The sequence below is a fragment of the Giraffa tippelskirchi genome, chromosome 11, assembly GCF_054371585.1.
Source record: "Giraffa tippelskirchi isolate mGirTip1 chromosome 11, T2T-mGirTip1v1.2.pri, whole genome shotgun sequence".
NCBI lineage: Eukaryota > Metazoa > Chordata > Mammalia > Artiodactyla > Giraffidae > Giraffa > Giraffa tippelskirchi.
Window position 1 is genome coordinate 103,770,057 of NC_137285.1, and position 25,876 is coordinate 103,795,932.

The 25,876-nt window shown below is 40.6% G+C and overlaps 1 protein-coding gene and 1 long non-coding RNA gene across 4 annotated transcripts in view; one reads left to right on the forward strand and one right to left on the reverse strand.

Annotated features, from left to right (window-relative positions):
• MPZL3 (myelin protein zero like 3) lies at positions 1 to 25,624 on the reverse strand. 3 transcript variants are annotated; one of them, XM_081541080.1, is made up of 8 exons: positions 24,599 to 25,426; positions 20,836 to 21,000; positions 17,287 to 17,369; positions 12,773 to 12,939; positions 9,073 to 9,283; positions 6,907 to 7,072; positions 4,907 to 4,967; positions 1 to 2,823 (listed from the first exon to the last, which is right to left on the reverse strand). In XM_081541080.1, the coding sequence occupies exons 2-8, from the start codon at positions 20,844 to 20,846 to the stop codon at positions 2,797 to 2,799; spliced, it is 726 nt and encodes a 241-aa protein (XP_081397206.1). In that variant the 5' UTR covers positions 20,847 to 21,000; positions 24,599 to 25,426; the 3' UTR covers positions 1 to 2,796. The 3 variants fall into 3 exon arrangements, with proteins under 3 accessions (XP_081397206.1, XP_081397209.1, XP_081397208.1); XM_081541083.1 differs by lacking the exons at positions 17,287 to 17,369; positions 20,836 to 21,000; positions 24,599 to 25,426 and adding an exon at positions 25,515 to 25,624 and having other exon boundaries at positions 12,773 to 12,906; XM_081541082.1 differs by lacking the exons at positions 17,287 to 17,369; positions 20,836 to 21,000; positions 24,599 to 25,426 and adding an exon at positions 25,515 to 25,624.
• The window catches only part of LOC145526144 (uncharacterized), a 9,767-nt gene continuing 9,372 nt past the window's right edge, over positions 25,482 to 25,876 (forward strand). The window contains exon 1 of the long non-coding RNA XR_014068713.1: positions 25,482 to 25,644. This is a non-coding gene — a long non-coding RNA (uncharacterized LOC145526144). The remainder of the gene's footprint in view (positions 25,645 to 25,876) is intronic.

The following is a 25,876-nucleotide window of genomic DNA, read 5'->3' on the forward strand; positions in this document are numbered from 1 at the left end:
TAGCCAGAAAGCACAAAGAAGTTTATTAACTATGATGTGGTAAAGATCTCAAGAGTTACAACGTCTGTGCATACGACCCAATAGTGCATATCCTCCTACAAAAATTAACAAACAAGAAACAAAGTGAAACGCAGCAGTTAACAGTCCAACACTAGAGTCAAAAGGACGGAGTTGCCTCTTCTAGCAGCAAAGTTTTAAACTGTGCAATTAAATGAGAGTCTTGTGCCACACCCTACTGGTCTTCTTACAGCTCCCCTTTGGAATCATAACTGAGTGACACACAAGAACATGCAGACTCAGGATTTGGCCACCAGAATTTTTTCTAAACAAGGACATGAAACATTCCCTCGTGAAGCACAGAGCCCAGTTTAAGGGCTGCAGAGAATGTGCCCCCCAAGAAGCTTGAGGTACCAGGTCACATGGGAAACACAAAACATTTTATAAGTTCACATTTGGTAACAGAATTAAGAGCTCAATTGCACAAAACTCATAAGGCAAAGAAGCCACAAGTAAAGACTTCAGCAGCCAAAGAAAAATTCTGAAAGGCTTTTAACCCCCGCTGAAGGTTCAGAATTCAATTCCCTTTCTAGACAAGGCTGGTCTCCATAAAGTGTGATAAGAACTCATGGAGAAGCCAAATGAAAAAAATAAAAAGAGAGAATAGCACCTTAGAAAATATTAAAACAGTAAGTTTAAAAAAGAAACACTTTATCTTCCTTTCATCCTTAAAAGGCAAGGTATCCAAACACTGCTTTGTGCTTCTTTGAAGAAAAAAAAGCTGTAACTCAGACCCCAATAAAAGGGCTTCAGAAGGAGACTGAGAGCAACCTTAAGACTGTGATGTGACCACATGGAGCAGACTAGGTGGTCAACTTACTCTCCTACCCTGAAGGATTTCATCGTTCAGTCACTTAAAAAGGAAGGGACTGATTCAAACCATGGTCAAGGCTACAAAATAACATGACCAGGCATTCACACAGCACTATTTACCTAAAGTGATAAACATATCCCACTGGATGAATCCTTATAACATGCCTGAAAGGAAACTGCCTGAAAACTCAGTCAAAACTGGTCCTTCATTGAATGGGATATAACTTTACCTGGGTTCCTGTAACATCATCTCTTTCTCAAAGAATGAGGCCCCACAAGAAGTCTATCTCACAACTAGATCTCTATCTTCAAATGTCCTAGGGCCCAAATTACCTACTCTTGTTGCTCATACTGTTTTCCTTTCTGCGTTGAGGTGTCAGACTAGACTGTCTCACTAGATTGGCCCCGGACAACCGCATACTTAACAAGTAGCCCAAGACTGTGAGTCTTAACCACTGTAGATGCAGACTGACAATCTTGCTTCTGCCTCTTCTTCCTTATATGATCAGAGGTAAATCATAACATCTATTAACTAATCAGACTTTCTCATTAATGGACTAGATTAACATAAGAGGCCAGGCCAAATCTATGAGACGGAATAACCTAAATTTTTAAAAATAGATCTTGGCAAAAAAATATACAAGTGATTTTTGTATAGCATACAGTGCATTGTGCTATAATATGGAAACCTCCTGAGTCACCTAGCAAAGAATTACGGAAAGGGGCTATCCTGTTAAAAAAATCAAATTATGAGAGACATTTTTTGTCTCTTATAATTAAGAAGCAAACTCTATCCCTCTATTACAGAGGACTAGACAGTCAACCCTTCCTGATATGTCATACACATTTCTTAATGGCTTATAGAAAATCCCATGTAAATTAATATTTGAAATAATTTGGTGCAGTAGAATGGAGGAAGTTGATAGAAAGTATCGAGAGAACAGAAGAAGGAAGTATAAGTTGTGTACACCCTCACTTCCTTATCTCAAATATTATGCAGAAAAGGGTTTGTAAATACCTTCTTTCACTCATATTTTCTGTATTTTAGAAGAAAATTTTGAAGAACAGCATAGGTTAAAAGATGATTTCATTGCAAATAACCGGTAAAGTTATTCACTTATCCCCACTAAAAACCCTATGAGGAGTTTTTCTTGCCTCTGATCTGAAAAGTCAAGAAGGAAACCATAAACCACTCAGCTGTAAGAAAGTAAAATAACAAATTGCACCTAGTGAGAAAAAGAAGGGAACCCCTCTATCTCAGCATTTTTTAATTGTAAATTGTTGACACTTTAATACTTTAAAAACTCAGTCAAATAAACCACTGACTCTCAATCCTACCATCTCTAAAAAACTGGGGTTATGTACTCCAAGCCTCCCAAACACAACTGATGATGAAATAACTAAACCAGTGAGTATATGCTGTATGCTAACTCACAGCTGAAAATATTCATGGGGCAAAAAACAAAGAATAACTATCCCCAAAAAACATTTTGTCCAGGAGCACATCAGGAAGCTCTAAGATCCATTTCATTAAATACATATATATATACTGGCATCAGCAGTGTGGCCAACATCTAGGATTCTCCCTCAAAAAAACATGGTAGAAAACATGTAATACATTCAAGAGCAAAGACTAAACAAAAAGTTATCTTTCTATTTAGGAAAAGAATTCCTTCATTCAATTAGAGTATAAGTTATTAACAGGGGTAGTTATGAGTCTCTTCTGAGAGTTTTTGAACAGTTTATAAATACAAAAAGAATATTTCTTCAATAAATAAGTCACTCCTAAAGTCTTTACTGATGACTTCCAGGATTCTCCACCATTACTGTCCAAGCCAGCTCCACTTCTCTGGGAAGCTTTAGCTGCCAGCGGAATGGAACATTTTCTGTTAAGAGGTGACTCTTCTTCTATCATGCAAACTTTCATCAATATGTCTCTTCATAGTCTGAATCCTGGAAAGGAAAGAACAGTAGCTGTGGTGTGTATATGAAATACATGCCACAGTCAGAATTCAGGTAAAGACCACGTGGTAGGGGCCCCCAAATGGAACTCAGCTAGGGGCTTCATTAACAGTAAAATGGCACTGACTCAATCCACCTAAATTTACCAAGTATTTCAAATTTAATATATCCAAACTCAGCTCCTGATATTCTGCCTAAAACTTGTTCCACCCACAGGCTTGTACATATTAGAAAATGGCAACTCTATTCTACCATTTGCTCAGATCAGTAACTTTGGATTTATCCTTAACTCCTCTCATTTGTTCACAGACACATGAAACTCGTCAAGAAGTCCTTCTGGCTTTACCTACAAACTATAACCAGAGAACAACCACTTCTCACCATCCTCCCTATCACCATCTTGGTCCAGATCAACACCCTTTTCCCTCACCTCCATTATTGCTAAAGTCTCCTAAATGGACTGTGTTTCTGTCATGGTCCCTCACTACCTGTTTTCAACACAGAAGCCAGAATGACACTTTAGCACTTCAATCAGTTCACTGTTCTCTTTGCAAAAACCTCCAGTGGATTCCTTTTCAGTAAGATTGAAAGTCTAGGTCATTACAGTCATGCAATGTTCTATAAGATATGACATTATCTCTCTGAAGAAATGCTATTCCTTGCCTTGCTCTCTTCATTCCTGCCACATTGGCCTCCATGCTGTTCCTAGAACATGCCAATCATGGTCCCTCCCCAGGGTCTTTGCACCAACCATTTCCTCTGCCTAGAATAATGCTCCGCCATAGTAGCCATGTCTCTTGCTTCTTGTTTTAGGTGTCTGTTCAAACATCATCTCAATGAGGATGCCCCCAACCATCCTATTTTTTTTTTTTTTTCTTGCCACACCATGTGGCTTATAGGATCTTAGTTCTCCAACCAGGGATTGAACCTGGTCCGTGACAGTGAAAGCATCTAGTCCTAACCACTGGACCTCTAGGGAATTCCCCAACCATTCTATTTGGTGTCACACCCCCTTATCTAGCCATTCCATCTCCTTTTCCTATTTTATTTTTTTCTGAAACACTATATCTTACTAATTTTAAAAAGACATAGTTAGCTATTATTTGTACCCCAATTTAAGAGAAGGTAACATTTCAACTGTGTCCTGGAGGATGAGACATAACTAACAATGTTGTGTAGTTTCAGGTGTACAGCAAAGTGATTCTTTTTCTTTTTAATTTTTATCTTATATTGGAATATAGTTGATTAACAATGCTGTGTTAGTTTCAGAAAAGTGATTCTTATTCCTTTTTTTTTTTTAGTTTTTATTTTATCTTGGAATATAGTTGATTAACAATGTTGTGTTATAATACTCAAGTACATGAGAGAAAGAGAAACAAAGAACACTGTGATGAGTAATTGGGCTGCAGTCATCTGGCCAAGTGCTGAGCTTAGCAGTAAGTACAAAGAAAGCTCAAGCTTAAACCGTGAAATAACAGGTATACTTCATACTAGATCATGAGTAGCTTTTGACCTGTTTTCAACAGTACCACATCAGAAAGCCTCTCCTCCTAGGATCCTGGGGCAGCCACGCAAGCCTACCAGTCATAGCAAGTGCTTTCCGCAATTTCAATCAAAACTCAAGCCTTCCAACATGGGTATTTCTTATGGACAATACAATCGAGTCACCTAAACGGTGATATCACTCTAATTTCCTGGGAAAAACTGAGGCTCAGCAGAAAAGCTCAGTTCCACCGGCTTTGGGTTCAGCCAGTTCAGCCAGCTCTCCCAGTATGACCTTAGCAACACAGGACACTCCTCTTTCAGGATGCTCCCTGTCAGTCAGCAGAGGCTGCCTACGCAGTCTCCTTCCCTAACCTAAGGACACCACTCAGCACCCAAAAGACAGAAAATAGAATAATGGTTAGAATTGGGAAGGGTCCCCTGAGACTAAAATGCTTTAGGCAAAGACCTTGGTTCATACTTTGCTGTTGACCTACCTGCATGTCCCCCGCTTCTCTGAGGACAAAGGATTACCTTAATTAAGCAGGAAAATAAAGCATGAACAGTGAACAGTGAAATGGCATGGGCTTACCACACACTCGGCACAACGAACACAAAGCTTCGCCATGCAGTCATCCCCCTCCTGGTCAGTGCTGTAGAAAGAGGACAAACCAAATACAGACAGTCACTATCCTCGGTAGTGATTGTTAAGAGGACAAGTATTGAAGTCAGACGGGTGTGGTTTTAAATTCCAGTTCTGCCACTTACTAACAGGGTGACTGGGCAAATTATTTAAGCTCCAGGAGCCTGTTTCCTCATCTACAAAATGCAGGTATTACCGGCTACACTTAAAGGATAGTGGTGAGGAGTATATGCAAAATAAGCACATGTAAATCATGGACCACAGTGCTTGGCACATAGTATGCTATGCTATGCTATGCTAAGTCGCTTCAGTCGTGTCCGACTCTGTGCGACCCCATAGACAGCAGCTCACCAGGCTCTGCCGTCCCTAGGATTCTCCAGGCAAGAATACTGGAGTGTGTTGCCATTTCTTTCTCCAGTGCATGAACATGGCACATAGTAAGTGCTCAATAAATAAGAGCTAGCGGCAACTGTTCATTTAGAAATATACTCAGCATCAACCATGTCTGGGCACTGTCCCTTGAGCTCATGATTTTCTGAGGGTGAGAGGCCCATTAGAACGTAACAAGTATGTCACAATACAATGTGATAAATGTTTTCATAGAGTTAAAGTCAAACTGCTGCGGCAGCAAAGGGGAGAGAGAATAGTTTACCCTGAAAGAGTCAGGGAAATTCAAGAGAAGGAGACACTGCAGCAGGGTCTTGGAAGATAAGGAAGAGTTTTCCAGGCAAACAAGGGAAGGAGGGAGGAGAATCCAGGTGAGAGGGAAGCACATTGAAAAAACAATTTTTTTTAATATCTAAATGGGGCTTCCTTGATAGTCTAGCGGTTAAGAATCTGCCTTGCAATGCAACGGATACCAGTTCAGTCCCTGGTCTGGGAAGATCCCACATGCTGTGAGGCAACTGGGCCCATGTGCTACAACTACTGAGCCTACGCTCTAGAGCCCATGCTCTGCAACAACAGAAGCCACCACAATGAGAAGCCGTGCACCACAACTAGAGAGTAGCCCCCGCTGGCTGCAACTAGAGAAAGCCTGTGCACAGCAACAAAGACCCAGAGCAACCAAATAAATAAATAATCTTTCTTTTAAAGATCCAAATGAGTATAGTAGGTTCGGAGAAGAAACAGCTCACTGGAGCCAATGAGAAGAAATAGCAGGATACAATGTGATTCAGGCTTAGATCATAAGGAGGTCTTATTAGACCATGCTTAGAAATAGACATTTTAGTACTTTTTACCAAGAGTTCTTTGCCTTGTGGGAGGCCACAGATTCCTTTAAAGGGGACTCTTACTTCCATTATATAAATGTGTACATGCATACACAAACATACACAGAGAAAGATTTTAGACTTTCAAAGTAAGATTTCTCTGCCAAGGTTCCAAGCCCCTGAAATAGACAATGGAGAATCAACAGAGTTTTATGTAGACTTTTGCTGCCTTTTTTTTTTTAGTGGATTTGTTCTTAGGGAAAATACTGGATCACACCTGCTTACCTGCTTTTGATAATCAGAATCCAGTTAACCCCTTTGGAGCATTTGCTGACCAAGAATAGTACTCGCTTATTTAAATTATGTTGCCCTCTATGGCTATTCTAAAGCCTCTCTCACTGTTCAGGCATTTCTGTCAGCTTGGTGCCAAAATAAGGAAAAGGAAAAAATAATTGACTTTTGAGGATTTCTGGTTCATTTGGAAGGAATGAGAGATTCATTTCAGAATTTACACTCCGAACCAGAGCATTATACAATCTTATTTCCAAAAATAAAGAGACTAGGACCATGCTATTAACTGCTCTATCTCTCTCTCTCCAAATTAATATCCACAAGTTTCCCTTTCAGCAGAACTAACTCAGCCTGGAAGAAAGGAAGGCATGGATGCAGAGGTCTGGTGCTGTCCACAAAGCACAGCTCGGAAGAGGGTTGACGGCTCAGGACTGCAGCTGGACTTACTCATCTGAAACTTCAATAGACGACTTCTTATAGCCAGACTTGCTCCTCTTCTTCAGCCCCGCAGACTTCCTCCCCATTCTCACCAGTAGCAGAATAACCACTACAGTTGAGGGAATGAAGACAAGAACAGAAAGAAGGGCCACAGAGGACAGCATCGTGCCAAAACCTGAAGGAGGAAAAGAGAAGGTAAAAGAGGGATGTGCAAAGTGCTTCCTATGACATGAGATAGTCTTACTTTTGCTCCAGTTTTCTTCTGATTACAAAAGGAATAAATTCATGGTAGAAACACTAGAAAACACACAAAAGTACAAAGAATTAAAATTTACCCATAATCTGGATACCTAGGATCAACATGTCAGTGTCTATCTGTTCACTCTTCTTTCTAGGAGTATGTGTCTCTGTTTTATGTTTTGGGGTTTTGGCCACGAGGCAGGTGGGATCTTAGCTCCCCTAATAGGGATGGAAAACACACCCTCAGCATTGGAAGATGAAGTCTTAACCACTGGACCACCAGGGAAGTCCCCAGGAGTATATGGGTATGAGTGGGAATATAGGGAGGAGACTATATGTTCAGAAGTGTAGACCATACTTCACATACTTTTTCTAACCTCTTTTCTATTTACTATATAAATATTTTCCATAAATATTTCATCCATGTGTGATTTTTTTTCTATTTTATTTATTTTTTTAATTGGAATATAATTGGTGGCTTCCTTGGTGGTTCAGACAGTAAAGAGTCCACCTGCAATGCAGGAGACTCGAGTTTGATCCCTGGATTGGGCAGATCCCCTGGAGAAGGAAATGGCAACTTACTCCAGTATTCTTGCCTGGAGAATCCCATGGACAGAGGAGCCTGGTGGGCTACGGTCCACGGCATCACAAAGAGTCAGAGACGACTGAGTGACTAACACACACACACACACACACACACAACTGCCTTCCAATCAGCTATGTGTATTCACATATCCCTTCCCTCCTGAGCCTCCCTCCCACTCCTCTGGGTCGTCACAGAGTGCCGAGCTGAGCTCCCTGTCCTCTACCGCAGTCTCCCACTGGCTGTCTATCTTACCCGTGGTGTGCACATATGTCAATGCCTCTCTTTAATTCATCCCACCCTCTCCTTCCCCCACTGTATCCACAAGTCTGTTCTCTAAGTCTGTGTCTCTTTTTCTATCCTGCAAATAGGTTCATCAGTCCAGGTGTAACTTTTTTTAAGGGCTGCATAGTATTCTGCATATTGAATAATTTATTGAATCAATCTGCTAACAGTGGATATTCAAGTTGTTTCCAATTCTTTGAATCTATGAGTTATGTAATGATGATCATCCTTGTATATAAATGTTCATATTTAGCTCTATTTTTTAAAACAAATTTTAAAATGGAATTACTGGATCAAAGGATATATAATTTTAAGGTATCTGATTTATACTATCAAACTGTCTGCCAGAAAAACTATACCAGTTTCTACTCCCACCAGCAGTATGAATGTGCTCATGTCTTTGAAATCTATGAGTTGTCCTAAAAAAATAAAGAGAAAGGGAAGGGAGAAAGAGACAGAGAGACATACAGAAAGATTTGATAAATGACAAGGTAGCTATAATGAACTATAATGCAGGTCTCTATCTCTAAATCTTTGGTTCAAATCCAAATAAGGACTAGAATGACCACTCTACAGTCACCAGGGAATGGTGGAAGAAAAAAGGTCAATCCTTATCCCACTCATGTTTCACACCGAATGCAAACAGCTGCTCTTTGCAACAGAAAAGAAATGTGCAGCCTCCATCTTTAAAGGAGGTACCCTTTCAAGACTCAGGCAAAAACACAGTCTCATAACTGAGGGTATAAACACATTAGGGAAACCAGAATGACATCTGTTTCACACAGATAGCAACCCTCCATTTACTCAGGGGTTTGCATTACATTCCACAAGACTCTGGTCACCTGAAATGAAAATTTAAAGAAGAATCATGGCGAAACTATGATGATATTTGAAAAAAAAAAAACTTTAGTTTGCAAAATAAAGAACTCATCTTCAAAGACAATTTAAGATAGCAGAATGTTCTGATACAGATAAGGTAAGTTCTGCTTATCACTGATCTCTCCACAAACCACCACAGGAGTCCCAGAGCACTCACTGCAGCACAAGGTTGGTGGCAGTTAGCTTACCCCTTTCTGTGACTGTCAGCTCTGTTGCCGGAATATTATGGTGCACGTCCGGGGGGTTTTTCACAGCACAGCTGAATGTCCCATTGTCCTTCATGGTAGGATTGCTTATGCTTATGGATGCATCCCCTTTGTATACATCTCCAACCCAGGAAATCCGATCCCGAAAAGTGCCCGCTGTGGTTGGGTACTGGAAAGACTGATAATGAAAAATCTAGGAAAGCAACATCATGAGAAAAAAAAGAGTTAGTATGGAAAACGCAATGAAACGTAAAGCTAAGTAGGTCCAAAATAAAACACAAATATATAACAGGTTTTCCCAGTTGGACAATTTTTTCTTGTGCTTTGTTCACTTCTGTACAATAGGTTAAAAAGACAGGTTTATGAAATTTGTCCCCAAAACAGTCCTAATGAAAGAATCCAAGGATTCTGATTCTCAAACCTCTTCTCCCCAAAGTACTAAAGTAGAGGTCTTAACTAGGGGCAATTTTGCCCTCAAGACATTTGGCACCATCTGGAGATATTTTTGGTTGTACTACTAGTATCTGGAGGGTAAAGGCCAGGGGATATTGCTGAAAATTCTACAATGCATAGGCTAGCCCCCCACAACAAGTTATCTGGATCAAAATGCCAATAGTGCCAAAGTTGATAAATCCTATTCTAAAGCAGCATCCACTATCATATGGTACTTTATAGGGTGCAATCAATCTCTACACATTCACTTATCTGACCTTCACAACAACATTGAACTATCCATGGGGCAAACAGGGAAACAAGGCCAAAAACAAAAAATTAAGTGAGTTACTCAAAGGCACACAACAAATAAGTGGGAAAGGAGAGATTTTTAATTTATCCTCAAAAATCACCAAGAGGCTATAACATAAGCCTCTCTCAAGTTATCTATCTTGGAAATTAATAAAACCCCAAGTCAGATGTGTGATTTGTACTCAATGAATATACACTGAATTAAAACAATGCTGCTTCAGATTGGTGATCACATACTTCATCACCAAAAAACACCTCATTACACCTGGTGATAGGTTGGGCAGGCACTACGATACAATATCATCTTTCTCTCTTATGCAAGACTCTAGCCTTTCCTTGTTCTTTTCTTACTTGGTATCCTCCCCACTTAGGAACCCAGGCTCTTACAAACACTGCATTGCCCAATTTTGAAAAGCAATTTGCCAGAGAAGACACTAAATCACTTCCTGGCTCAGGCATTCATTCAACGAATACTTGTTGCACACCTACTACATGCCCTTAGTCACTGTGTTTAGCAAAATGATACAGTGGGATTCAAGCAGGAATTTACCAGCTAGTGGGAAATACAGATATTAGTAAACAATATCTGTTTACTAACTGATTTACACAGCTGGAACACTCTTTGAGTATTCCAAAGAGGGAGGTAAAGAATACCTATCACAGATTATCAGCACCAGCAAAAAAGGGTTTAAAACTCCTTATTGACAAAATAATTTTTGTTCAGAAAACAAAGATCATGGCATCCGGTCCCATCACTTCATGGCAAATAGATGGATAAACAGTGGAAACAATAGCAGATTTATTTTGGGGGGTTCCAAAATCACTGCAGATGGTGACTGCAGCCATGTAAAAAGACACTTACTCCTTGGAAGAAAAGTTATGACCAACCTAGAGAGCATATTAAAAAGCAGAGACACTACTTTGCCAACAAAGGTCTGTCTAGTCAAGGCTATGGTTTTTCCAGTAGTCATGTATGGATGTGAGAGTTGGACTGTAAAGAAAGCTTAGCACCAAAGAATTGATGCTTTTGAACTGTCATGTTGGAGAAGACTCTTGAGAGTCCCTTGACTGCAAGGAGATCCAACCAGTCCATCCTAAAGGAAATCAGTCCTGAGTGTTCATTGGAAGAACTGATGTTGAAGCTGAAACTCTAATACTTTGGCCACCTGATGCGAAGAGCTGACTCATTGGAAAGGACCCTGATGCTGGGAAAGATTGAAGACGAGAGGAGGAGAAGGGGACGACAGAGGAGGAGATGGTTGGATGGCATCACCGACTCAATAGACATGAGTTTGAGTAAACTCTGGGAGTTGGTGATGGACAGGGAGGCCTAGAGTGCTGCAGTCCATTGGGTCTCAAAGAGTCATACACGACTGAGTGACTGAACTGAACTGAACTGATTGACAAAACAAAGTCTGCTGTGAATCTTCAAGATTAATCTAACCTGTAAATTTCAAGTTAAACTAGTGATACTCAAATCCTATTATCTGATTAGTTTGATAGAATCCTGAATGAGCACATAACTGCAACATAGCATAATGCAAACATTAAGGGTCCAATAACTCCAGCTTGGGTGCGTTTGCTGATTTCCTGACTAGCCTCCCAAAAAGCAGCACCTATGAGAACTGCTGTTTGCATTTTGGGTTTCTACCCCACGAAAACCCCATTGCTTATTCTGTCCTACTTTTGGCCAAGGAAGAAGAGTCACATAAAGCCAGCCATAGCTTCCTGGCCACTCAAAATAAAGTGACCTATTTTAAGTCTAAAGAAAAAGGGACTGCAAATACAGCCTTGCTTCCCTCACTGGAGCCACCTTCACTAGGACAACCTACTGGAACACCTACTGTAGCTACTGGGAGATGCTACATGGCATTCAATAATGGCTCCTAAAACAAAATCCAAAGCTTACATATTAAAATCAAAGAGAAAGTACTTCCAGTGAAGGAAACAGGATAACAAATGAAGGATACTTTCAAAAACACAATCTTACATACCGCTACGACATTCACGTTCTTGATAAAAGGTATCCTGACCTAGGATGTTGCTGGAAGCATACAGAGAAAGTATTTTTTAATAGCATTGCAGTCTTCAATTAGACATCAATGGATTTGAGCCATAAACGTGTTTTATATGTGTGATTAAAATATATTGCTTCTAATATTTCAAGACCATCTGTCACCAACATCATCTGTCATTAACATAAGGTGCCACCACTTACTTCAAAGGGAGCTGTGTAAATCAATGCAGATGTTTATACACTGGAGGAGATGCCAAGATAAATCTACACAGTACTGATATGCAAACAGATACACCCACAGAGATGACCTCACATGACAGGAAATGAGCAGTGTTAGTGAAAGGATGTCTAAGACTGAGACCTATAGAATTTTTCTATCCAACAGCCTGGAGGTATCCTTTTTAGTACAACAAATCTGAAACTCAAGCTATGAAGCCAAGCAAAATGAAACAACAAAGGGGAAACAAAATTAAACCACATTTCCACTGAGTTTCTGACTGGTTGTTTCCTATAGCATATTTGCAAGATTCTTACATAGAAGAAAAAGCCCTACATGACCAAAATTGGCTGTCATATAGAGTAGAAGCTCATCTCCTTCTATTTAATAGGAGCTTGTCTTCTATTTGAAGATGAGAAGGCCTAAAGTATGCCTGTGACTTAGAATAAAAGGGTTCCAGAGCTGTTGACCACAGAAAGCTCAAGAAAAGAGCCTTAAAAGTATACACTTACTGGGATTTCCCTGGTGGTCTAGTGGTTAAGAATCCACCTTGCAACGCAGGGGACGTGGGTTCTATCCCTGGTTGGGAAACTAAGACCCCACATGCTGTGGGGCAACTAAGACCACATGCCACAACTAAAGAGCCCATGTGAGTCAACACAGCCAAATAAATAAATGTTTTAAAAATTAAAGTATACACTTACTGATTCCGTGCGACTGCTGCTCGGAGGTCGGTATGTCCAGTCTATGGTGAGTTTGTCTGTGATAGAAGAGGATGACTTGAAGGTGCATCTCAACTTGATATTTTCTCCAACATAACCCTGGACATGGGCGTCCGCTTTAATCTCCAGGGAAAAGACGACATTAACACCTAATCAAAGCAAGCCCAAACTTTTAAAATGTGTGCATTGGATGGAATATATAGATGTGAGTGAACAACACAGAAGCACTAGGTATCACTTTTAGGGCTCTCATGTAAAAGCCATGGGAATAAATATCTTCTCAGGCAGGCCCAAAAGGATAAGGAGTAGATATCTACATTAATTAACAGTGGGGTGGTGGTTTGTCATTTTACAAAATTAAGTCATAGAATGAAAGTCTGGGTAAAAATTTCAAACCTGGTCATACCAGCATTTTTCCAATAGACTTGTGGTTAAATTAACTATAACGAAGCAGGTCAGCCCACGGAAGGCTAAAAGGCAATGCCGCCCACTCCCTTGACACACTTACAGTGCAGGAGTATGACAACTATTGTGTCTGAGGGATTTACCCCCAAATACAGCTCGGCTGTTAACCTGAAGCGATCACTGCCCCAACCACCAGCAGAAATAAGAATCGGAATTTTTTTTCAAAGAATTTTATAAATCTACCTAAAGGTTCTGTCTGGTTTTGCTTTGTTTTTCCCTTTCTTAAAGCCGGTTAATGAATCACATATCCATTAAAAGTAAATCAGGGGCAGGAAAAAGTTTATTAAATTTGCAATTAATGCATTTTTTTTGGCTTGGTAAGGTTCCTTTTATTTTTTTTTTAATTGGAGGATAATTGCTTTACAACGTTGTGTTCATTTCTGCTGCACAACAACGTGATTCAGCTGTAAGTATACATGTATCCCCTCCCTCCTGCGCCTCCTCCCACTCCCATCCCCCATCTCATCTCTCTACGTCATTACAGAGCTTAGTATTCTGTGCTATACAGCTGCTTCCCACTAGCTATCTACTTTACGCATGGTAGCGTATATATGTCAGTGTTACTCTTGTCAATTTGTCCCACCCTCTCCTTCCCCCGCTGTGTCCACAAGTCCATTCTCTGCGTCCCTATTTCTGCCCTGCAAATCTGTTCATCAGTACCATTTTTCTAGATTCCATATATATGTTAATATACGATATTTTTTTCTCTTTCTGACTTACCTCATTCTGCATGACAGCCTCTAGGCAATTTAATGCATTTTAAAATGTAAACATAAGATATGATTTTAAAACTCTCTAGAGACTTCCTCTGTTCAAAACCACCCCCATAGATCCAACTCTGAAACCCTGTCTCCCCTAAAAGAGTTGGCAATTTCTTTGGACAATTCCCTCTACTTTCAGAGAACAGTAGTAGAAATTTCTCTCCCACTAGGGAGCTATTTTTTAGGAAAGTAAGCCACCAGCAGTTCGTTTTTTCTGCTTCCTTCTTCACCACAATGAGCTATGATTAATCTGGCAGGCCAAAGGCAAAGAGAGCAGCAAGGTTTCAAAAGAGAACAAACCCACACACCATCCTGAAAACCAGCAGTACCTCTGGTTGAGATAGCATGCAAATCCCAGCCCTATCAATTGCTGACTCTGTGGTCTTTGTAATTGATTTCTTCAGCTTCTCATTCTGGTAGGAATGAGAATGGTAACACTTACCTTAATAGGTAACTATGACAAATATTTGAATTAAAACAGGTGCCACACTAAGAAGCCTACCTAACCCAGAGTAAGTGATCAATGCACATTAGCTAGCTTCATCACCTTACTGCCACCTCTTTAGTTCTGTCCTTAACCACCTCAGAAATGCAGAGGATACCACCCTAATGCCAGAAAGAGAAGAAGAACTAAAGAGCCTCTTGATGAGGATGAAAGAAAAGAGTGAAAAGGATGACTTAAAACTAAATATTCAAAAACCTTAAGACCATGGCATCTGGTCCCATCACTTCATGGAAAACAGATGGGGAAAAAATGGAAACAGTGACAGACTTTATTTTCTTGGGTTCCAAAATCACTGAGAACAGTGACTTCAGCCATGAAATTAAAAGACATCTGCTCCTTGGAAGAAAAGCTATGACAAACCTAGACAGCGTACTAAAAAGCAGAGACATCCCTTTGCAACAAAGATCCATATAGTCAATGCTATGGTTTATCTAGTAGTCATGTAGGGATGTGAGAGTTGGACCAAAAAGAAGGCCTAGAGAAAAAAAAAAAGAAGACTGAGTGCCGAAGAGTTGATGCTTTTGAACTGTGGTTCTGTAGAAGACTCTTAAGAGTCCCTTGGACAGTAAGGAGATCAAACCAGTCAATCCTAAAGGAAATCAACCCTGAATATTCACTGGATGGACTGATGCTGAAGCTCCAATACTTTGGCCACCTGATTCGAGAAGCTGACTCATTGCATGAGACCCTGGTGCTGGGAAAGACTGAGGGCAGGAGGAGAAGGGGGTGACAGAGAATGAGATGGTTGGATGACACCATCAACTCAATGGACATGAGTTTGAGCAAACTCCAGGAGATGGTGAAGGACAGGGAAGCTTGGCATGCTGTAGTCCATGGGGTTGCAAAGAGTCAGACACAACTTAGCAACTGAACTGAACTTAAGCTCTCAACCTTTCTTATCACAGACATACTTATGAGTCATCCATTTCACTGCCTTTACCTCTGCTGTTTTTAATCACGTTTCTGGACAATCCAGTCTGTTCACATTCCTCTTAAAAGGAGGAGACCAAGACTAAGTCCATCCCCAAAATGGGGACTATTTTTGGTTCATCTAAAACATCCTGACTTTGCCACGCTAAACTTATTCTTCCCATGCCTTTGCAAATGCTGCTCCTCTGTCTGGAACGACTTCATTCTTCAAAACCTAGTTGCTCCTAAGCCCTTACTCCTGACCCAAGATACAGGGTCTGTACTAAAGATACAGCTCTAAAAACTGGAAAGCAGAAATAAATAATAAATGAATAATCTACATCCTCCTCATATCCTTTATATATTTGGATTGGCCAAAAAGGTCACTCGGGTTTTACATAAGAACTTAGGGAAAAACCCAAACAAACTCTTTGACCAGCCCACTATCTTTATCTTAAAACATAAGAATACCAGAGAGATTTTAAAGTTTGGATTTAGAATTAGACAGACTTGAACTTGAGTTCTAGCCCAGCTTCTTTCTGCCTATGAAATCTTGATAATAGTTACCTAACCTGTTCCAGACTCAAGTTCCTCACTTTAAGTGGGAATAATAAAAAAGACCTACTTCACTGAGTCACTGGGAGGATCTAATAAGATTAAAGAAGGTAACACATAAAATGTTTAGCATAGAACCTGAAACTGAAGCTTTCAATAAATGCTAGCTATTATCATTAAAATGAACACCACAAACATTCAAAAACCTTCAGGAATTTTCTATTGGGCTATAACATAAAATCTAAATAGTGCCAATCTGGCCTCCAACTTCTGCTACTCTACCCACTACCCATCCCATCCCCTTCACTATGCCTAAAATGTCCTACCATTTCCCAAATTTACTATATCCTTCATGCCACTGTGACTTTCGTTGAATATGTCTTTGTCTAGAATGCTTTCCCCATCCCTACCAAACCTGCCTGTGTTGTTCCCACAACACCACATCCCCAGGGCTCACACCCTTCAAAACTCAGTTCAAATATCAGCTCCCTTACAACGCCCTCCCAAATTCTCTGATGCAGTTTATTATTTTTTTCAATTTTCACATAATATTTAGCATATACTGCTACTCAAGCACATATACCACTGTTTGTACTCAATTTGTAAAGATGATTTCCTCCATTAAAATAGAAGCAACTTAAGGGTAAAATTCAGAGGAAGAGAAGCAGGCAAAGAGAGACTGAGAGAAAGAGGTGGACAGGTCACCAAAGTTCTCATATAGGAATAACGTGTGCTTATTAGTCCCTCACTCTCCTCCTTTCCCATTTTTATAGTATTTTCAACATTCTTAAGCCCCCTGGACTTTCCTTTCCTTTGCACTGATTCAGGAAAAACTCAGCCTAAATGACCACTTCTAGACTATGGCTGGTGTCTACTGAAGGAGAAAAATCACACCGTTGCACAAATAGTCACCATAAGAAAGAAACTTGTGAATTCCATCACAGCTAAGCCTTTAACGAGGCATGATGACATTTTTTTTTTAATTATCTAGATTTTTTTTTTTTTTTTTTTTTTGCCACCTTGCACAGCATGTGGGATCTTAGTTCCCTGACCAGGGATCAAACACACACTCTCTGCCCAGAGTCTTAACCACTGGACCACCAGGGAAATCCCAAGTTATGATGCTCTTTAACCAGCCTTGGTCAGCTCCTCTGACTCCTCAAACTTTGCCATTCTCTTTTATCCCCTGTGCAACCTATAAACACCTCATTCTCAAAAGAAAACATCTCTCTTCTTCAAGAAACTTGAAGCAATACAAACTGCTTAGTCACACACCTTCCTGTGTCTGTACCCATGCTTACCTCCAATCTGAAAGGGTGTGGTGTCCCTTTTTCTATGCAAGGTCAAGCCCTTCTTCTCTGCCTGGATCCCTCCCTTCCAAGCCCTGCTCCAGAAAAAACAAACAAAAACAGAAACTCTCTCAATTATCTTCAGCTTACCCCTTTCAAGAAGGGCTGTCTCTTCCCTCAGTCTCTAAAAACACAGGAGTCTCTCCCATCTATAAAAACAAATATATAACTGTTGTTACAGTATTACAGTTATAGTATGACAGGGTTAAGGAAAATCTGTTATTGTTTAACCCTGTCATACTACTCATACTACTACTACCAACTACTGCCCTCCCTTTCCTAAGCCAAGTTTGTGCAACAGTTGTCTACATCTAATGTCTCCCTTTCTTTCCTGCCTATCCACTCCTGGACCCCTACAGCACAATCTGGACTCCACTACCACTTCTAATAAAAGGTAGTATTGTCTTAAACCTGAAAAATCCAAGGGATCAAAACTGACTTTTCTCTACAAGCAATAAATGCTGGAGAGGGTGTGGAGAAAAGGGAACCCTCTTACACTGTTGGTGGGAATGCAAACTAGTACAGCCACTATGGAGAACAGTGTGGAGATTCCTTAAAAAACTGGGAATAGAACTGCCATATGACCCAGCAATCCCACTGCTGGGCATACACACCGAAGAAACCAGAATTGAAAGAGACGCGTGTACCCCAATGTTCATCACAGCACTGTTTACAATAGCCAGGACATGGAAGCAACCTAGATGTCCATCAGCAGTCAAATGGATAAGGAAGCTGTGGTACATATACACAATGGAATATTACTCAGCCATTAAAAAAATGCATTTGAATCGGTTCTACTGAGATGGATGAAACTGGAGCCCATTATACAGAATGAAGTAAGCCAGAAAGAAAAACAACAATACAGTATACTAATGCATATATATGGAATTTGAAAGATGGTAACGATAACCCTATATGCGAGACAGAATAAGAGACACAGATGCATAGAACAATTTTATGGACTCTGAGGGAGAAGGTGAGGGTGGGACGTTCTGGGAGAATAGCATTGAAACATGTATATTATCATATGTGAAACAGAACACCATTCCATGTTCGATGCATGAGACAAAGGCTCAGGGCCGGGGCAATGGGATGACCCAGAGGGATGGGATGGGGAGGGAGGTGGGTGGGGGGTCCAGGAAGGGGAACACATGTAAACCCATGGCTGATTCATGTCAATGTATGGCAAAAACTATTACAATATTGTAAAGTAATTAGCCCCCAACTAAAATAAATAAATTTATTAAAAAAAAAAAAACAACAACTGACTTTTCTCTCCTGACTTTACTGGCTCCCTCTGCAAAAGTGACCATTTGCTCCATGACCTTCTCTGTCTCAAAGTTTCCAGGATGATACTCTCATTCATTCACTCATTCTTCAAACATAGATTTACTGAGCATCTGTTTTGTGCCACCCTCTGAGTTTAAATGTGAGCAAAATACATATACTCCCTGTTTTGGAGCTTAAAACGCAGCAGAAGGGGACTTCCCTGGTGGTCCAGTGGCTACAACTCCACATTCTCAGGGTCAGGGTTTGATCCCTAATCAGGGAATTAGATCCCATGTGCTGCAACTAAAGGTCTCACATGCTGCAACTAAGACCAAGTATAGCCAAATAAACAAATATTTTTTAAAATGTAGCAGAAGTTCAATATACTAATCAAATAATCATAAAGACAAATGTATAATTACAAACTCTGATAAGTACTACATGGGAAAGACAAAGAGAGTGCTATGAGAACTGTATCAGTTGATAGGGGAGCAGGGAGTTGTTAATGAAAGTTTCCCTGAAAAGGTTACTTTTGAGTTGAGTTCTGAAGGAAGGGTAATAAGGTGAGGAGACCAGGAGCATTCCGGGCAGAGAATACTGCATATGCAAAGGTCCTGTGCTAGAAAGAGGACAGTCAGTCAGGGAACAGAAAGAAAAGCAGAATGGCAGCAACACAAAAACACGAGAGAGAAGAATGAGACGTGACTAGGAGGTAAGCAGAAACCAGATTAGGCAGGACTTTAGAGATTGGAGACCTATTTAGAGATTGGAGACTCTTATGCTTAGAGTAATGGGAAGTCGTACTTTCAAAGTAAGTGGAAAATACTTAAGTATGGGGCGGAGTGAGAAGGGGCATGACGAAGTTTGTATTTTTAAAACATCACTCTAGGGAAGACACTTAGAGTGAGCCAAGAGTATATATAAAGAAATAACCTAAGAAGCTACTTAAATAGTCAAAGGGGGAAATAAGGAAAGCTTGAACTAACTTGGTGGCAGTGGACGTGGAAAGAACTCAGAAGACAACTGTACTTACAATGTAAAACCAGCAAGAGCTGGTGACAGGTCGTACGTGGAATGTTTGGTGAAGAGAAATATCAAGGGTAACTCCCAAGTTTCTGTCTTGGTGATACCATTCACCGACACAGGGAAGACTAGAAAAGTACCAGGCTCGGCAGGAAAGAAAATGCGTTTGATTTTGGATAAGTTTAAGGTGACTTTGAGATATCCAAGGGATAATATCGGGGGGGTGGGCAGTTGATTTAGGGCAGGGGTCAGCAAACTATGGACCATGGGCCAAATCTAGCTCACATCATCCTTTTTTTAATCATCAATTTGCTTTATTTATTAGGATTGCAAAGTGGTTATATTCTATACTATTCTCTACATTCTTTTTAAAAAACTTTTATTGTTGATTTACAATGTTGTGCTTGTTTCTGCTGTACAGCAAAGTGAATCAGTTATACATATATAGGTACCTACTTTTTTAGATTCTTTTCCCATATAGGTCATTACAGAGTATTTAGTAGAGTTCCCTGTGCTACCTAGTGGGTCCTTATTAGTTATCTATTTTATATATAGTGTATCATAACATCTGTTTAAAGTTTTATTCAAACACAGCCAGCTCCATTTATTTATGTATTGTGTAGGGATCCCTTTGTGCTACTCCAACAAAATTAAACAGCTGCAACAGAGATTATGTAGCCTACAAAGCCTAAAATACTATCTGGCCCTTTACAAAAGTTTGCCAATCCTGGTTTATAGCAAAGAAGAAATATGGATTAGAGCTATAAAATCAGAATCTCATTAGTTTCCCTCCAACCAACTCTCCACACTGACTGTGTTACATATACATACACACGTACACACTCCACTTCTCTGAGAGTTTCTATCAAATTTCTTTCTAAGGCTCCTTCTTTCCTACCCCATCCCTTAAACATTGGTGTTGCTCAGAGTTCACCCTGAGCCCATGGTCCTTCTTTCAATGTGTTCTCTTTAGACAATCCTATTCGCTTTTACAGATTTCACAACCACCAATGGGCTAATGATTCCCCAAAGTATGTTGCTTGCCATGACCTTCCTCTGAGTGTCCAAATATTACAGGATATACCCACTTGACTATCACCACCACAGCACTCTAACCTGAAGGCAATGAACTCTTGTTTGTTACCAGCTCAATACCCATTCCCCTCATCTCCTTTCCTCACAATAACCAGATTTTCTCAGGATATCCACCTTTCCCACATAGCCCAGGAGCTTGGAGGCCTCTGTCAGGGTTCAGGCAGGAAATAGAAGGCTGAGTCAGCTAAGACTTTGAAAAGTGTATGGGCCACTTCTCAGAGGCACTTTTCTCAGGTTCAGGGAAGCCAACGAAGGCACAAAGTCTTTACCACTCCAGTCCTGAGGGGCGAAGGGAGGAAATAGTGTTACTGCAGCCTGGTAAGAGATGGATGTGTGGGCCATTTGACAGAAGCTGTAGCCACAATTAAACACAGCCACTATCAACCATGGAACCATGACAGGGAGGGAGCAGGAAAGAAAAATCTTTCTCCTCCTGCCTTCCAACCTCCTGCCAATGCCTCCCATTGACCAAACCTAACTGGAAGCCAGAGAACGGGAGCCTGGATGATGCAGTTTATAGGTTAGCTTTCCAGGGAGTAGGAAAAACAGAGAAGAAAAGTGAATGGATTTGGTAAGAGAGGAGCAAATTAAGACTAAATAGACCCTACTCCCAGCTCTGGATGGTGCTTCAGATTGGCCTAAACCAATCATTACATCCAGAGGTGGGCTGGTGAAAAACTAAAAATAGAAAACCCAAGTGTGTAGGGTTTGACAATTTCTGTGGTACAGACACTCCCACCATGGCCATTTTCAAGCTACAAATGCAAAGTCTCTGAATGCTGAGTTAGGAAGACACGTGCATGATCAACTCTTAAAAGCCAGTAGGAACTAGATCCAGCACACCATCCTCCTGACCACAGAGATATATCTGGGGTCAACATGGGATTTAGGTTAATCTAATCAAATTTGTTTGGAAAATTACTTAATACCGCCATCTCTTGTTTATGTTTCTATGTCTGGAATTTTCCTTACTCCCTTTTTCTGTTGTTGTTGTGTTAGTAGCTCAGTCCTGTCTGACTCTTTGTGGTCCCATGGACTGTAGCCCACCAGGCTCCTCTGTCCATGGGGTAGCCAGTCCCTTCTTCAGGGGATCTTCCCGACCCAGGGAGCGAACCTGGGTCTCCTGCATTGCAGGCAGATTCTTTACCATTTGAGCCATCAGGGAAGCTTCATTTTCTATTCTTCCAGATCTAACTCTTATTCGTCTTTCAAGATTTAATTTTTGAGACACCTCCAGGAAGTCTTCCCTGTATCCTCTTAGCAGATTAAGGGCACCTCCTCTGTGATGTCATGGTTTCTAGTGCATTTTGCTCTTAGTACTAGATTCTAAAATAATCTGTTGGCTTGTCTGTCTTCTTCAATAGACCTTGAACTCATCCAAATGGAACCTAGCATATTATGGATGCTCAGTAATATTCATTCAATGGCACAAAACCAAGAGTTTCCTTTTACAAAATGAAAATTGCTATAAAGGAAGCATAAAAATGACAAGTTCTGAGCAAATTTTGCTTACTGAATTTTCGTAAGCACACCTTCAATAAAACTACCTACTAGAAACTTTCTTCCTTATATAAACTCCATACTCATGAACATAATTTTGCCACAAAGCGATCAATATGTAAAGTCATTTTACTGAACTTTAATCACTAGATAAGCAGATCTTCAAATGTATAATTACAGAAAGATAACCATAATATCCATGGTGAACTAAACAAATCTACACTAACATTGGTTCCCATGGAGGAGAAGGGAGAAGGCCTGAAAGGAGGCATGAGGAAAGTTTCTGGAAAGTCAGTGACAACCTACATCTTGATTTTGGCTCTGGTTAGTTACCCAGGTGTGCTCAGTTTCTCAAAATTCACTAAGCTGTACACTTATGACATGGGCACTTTCCTCTGTATGTTTTACTGAAATTAAAAGTATTCTAAAATCACTGGATATAAAATAATTTGTCTCTTCCATTCATAAAAAAATGAGAAAAAAACATCAATCCAAAGTTACATTCATTCAGAAACTTTCACCCTAGGCCTAATGTGCTAATGGATATTTATCTTTTCCCCAGAGAGAAAAGGGTTTTCCAGGTGGTACTAGTGGTAAAGAAATTGCCTGCCAGTGCAGGAGACATGAGATGCTGATTCAGTCCCTGGGCTGGGAAGATTCCCTGGAGGAAGGCATGGCAATCCACTCCAGTATTCTTGCCTGGAGAATCCCACGGAGAGGAGCCTGGCATGCTACAGTCCATAGGATTCCAAAGAGTCGGACACGACTGAAGTGACTTAGCACACATGCAGAGGGAAAAATCATTTTGCCACATAAAAATAGCCAACAATAGAAGGAATATATAAATTAAAAATTTTTTTTAATCTGGGAGGAAAACAAGAAAATCATATTTAAGCATAAGTAATTTTATACATGGAAGAAACAGGGGAAAATTATAAAACTCCCAATTTTATACACCCAATTTTCCAAAACACGAATCTGTCAAACTTCGATTCATAAAATTGTACAATCAGATGGAAAAGAGAAAAGTGTAAGCGCTAGGAGTCTTAATCTACTGGTTCTACATATTTGGGCTTCCCCGGTGGCTCAGACAGTAAAGAATCCGCCTGCCAAGCAGGAGACTTCGCTTCAGTCCCTGGGTTGGGAAGAACCCCTGGAGAAGGAAATGGCAACCCACTCCAGCATTCTTGCCCGAGAATCCCACAGACAGAGGAGCCTGGTGGGCTATTACAGTCCATGGGGTCACAAACAGTCAAACACAACTGAGTGACTACACATCAACAACAACAAAAATATGAAAAGGCAAGGCAAATAAACTGGAATGAAACCAAAGTCTATTACCTAATAGACTCAAAACAAAAGTAAGACCTTCCAAAAATGGGTGAACCTTGAAAAAACACTAAGTGAAAAAAAAACTAGTCACAAAGGAACACATATTGTACAAGTCCAATTCTATGAAATATCCAGAATAGGCAACCACAGCAGTAGAAAGTAAATTGGTGTTTGCCAGGACCAGAGGAATGGGAAGAATAAGGTATGATTATTAATGACTGGAGTTTCTCTTTGAGATGATGAAAATGTTCTAAAATTGTCGTAATAATTGCACAACTGTCAACGGTACACCTTATTTTTCTTTTTTGGCTGCACTGCACTGCATGCAGAATCTTAGTTCCCTATTGTGCTCATGCTCAGTCATGTCCAATTCTTTGTGATCCTATGGACTTTAGCCCACCAGGCTCCTCTGTCCATGGGATTTTCCAGATAAGAATACTGGAGTGGGGTGCCATTTCCTCCTCCAAGGGATCTTCCCAACTCAAGGATAGAACTTGAGCCTTGTGTCTCCCACACTGCAGGTAGATTCTTTAGGACTGAACCACCACCAGGGACCAAACCCCTGCCACCTGCAGTGGAAGCAAGGAATACTAACCACTGGACAATCCCCAAATTCCCTGAATGGTACACTTTAAATACGTAAATCATTTGGCATATGAACTATATCTCAATAAATCTGTTTTTTTTTTTTAAGGCAAAAGATAAATCAACAAGTATATACAGATCATAAACTCAACTTTTAACACTTGGAGTTTTTGGCCTGCTGAATTGATGGATGTTTTTCAACGTGAAATGACTTCAAGTTTGTGAAATCACCCACTATTTCTAGAATTTTTTTTTCAATAGGGTAATATTTGAACATTTGTGTCAGAGTGAGTGAGAGAGAAAAAGAGGGAGACAGGAAAACAGGATTATTTAGAGTGACAGCAGTTCAGCCTAAATAGTATATTGCAAAATAATTTAGCTGAAAACCTGGGAGGGATCAGGGAGTGTCCTGGCGGCATAAATACTAGTCATCAAATAAATAAAAACTCCCTAGCCCTACCTGCTGAGACTTAGAACACCTGAAGGCTTTATGACAAAGGTCCTCTTCAGAAATTCCCACAGGGAAATTTTTTACAAAGTTAACAATTCACTCTAATGCTAGCTCTACTACCATATGATTTCCTGGGAAGACAAACACATACATACACAAAAATCCAGAAAATAATTGCACCCTAGATGAAGGTAATTAGGTTGACTGAAATTTATGCAACTTGAAAACTGCATGAAAGCAAAACTTATCCAAATTTTAAGATTATGTCATAGAGTGAATATTAACTGATATTATTTAATTGATTAAAATTTTAACAGAACTGACATTCCCTGCCTTCTACTTAAAAAAAGAAACTGTTATTAAAATACTTAAGCAGTTGCTTTTCCTCAACGAATGCATCACTATCACGAGATCAAAGCACATCCTTTCTGCGGCTAACAAACGTTTTACTTCCTAGGCCCTGACAATCTCTCACAAAAAATAAAATTGCCAGCAATCATGAATTTACTTTCCCAAAGTTACTGGGACAAACTACTGAAGACTAGAACTGTTCTCTCCCAAGCAGAGATAAGGCCCACAAAACCACAGCCGAGTCAACCGTTGATAACTCATCACGAGATAATGCCAGGTGCCCCCAAAGCCAGTGCCCTCCGTGTTTCTATCAAGTCGCGCCATCGCCCCAATACAAGAGTCACGTAAGGTGGTCGAGCTCTCAGGAGCTCGGGAAAACACTGACAAGCCACCGACTCCGCTCAGTGGGTGGTAATTAAGAGAACATCCTCCCCACGGCCTCCCGCTTACTTCCTTCCTTCCCAGAAGCTCAGTGGGGGCTTTCCTGAGACCCCCCACCGGAACCGGAAAAGCGACCATCTTCCCCGAGCCCCCGGCCGGAAGTGTAAGTCGAGCCTGCCGCCGGCTCACTCACCCTGGAAGAACAGGACACCCAGCAGTGGGCCCAGAGCGCAGCCACGGCTTCCAGGAACCCCGCTCTGCTGCATCCCGACAGGTCTCCAGAAGTTTGCACACCTTGTTTACGGCTCCCGATAACCACACAGGTAACACAGGAAGTGACGCGAGGGCGGGCGGCTGCGAGAAGACCTAAAATGGCGATTCAAGTTGCCATAGCAACGTGGCTTCTTTCCAGAGCCACACCTGGACTTGCTCACTTCCAGTCAGTGATGCTTAACTCTCAAGTAGGAGTTCATTATTCTCTTTTACTCGAAATGAAGTAGGACAGGCTTTGGAGAATTGACTGTTGTAATGGAATAATGCAAGACTTTATCATCT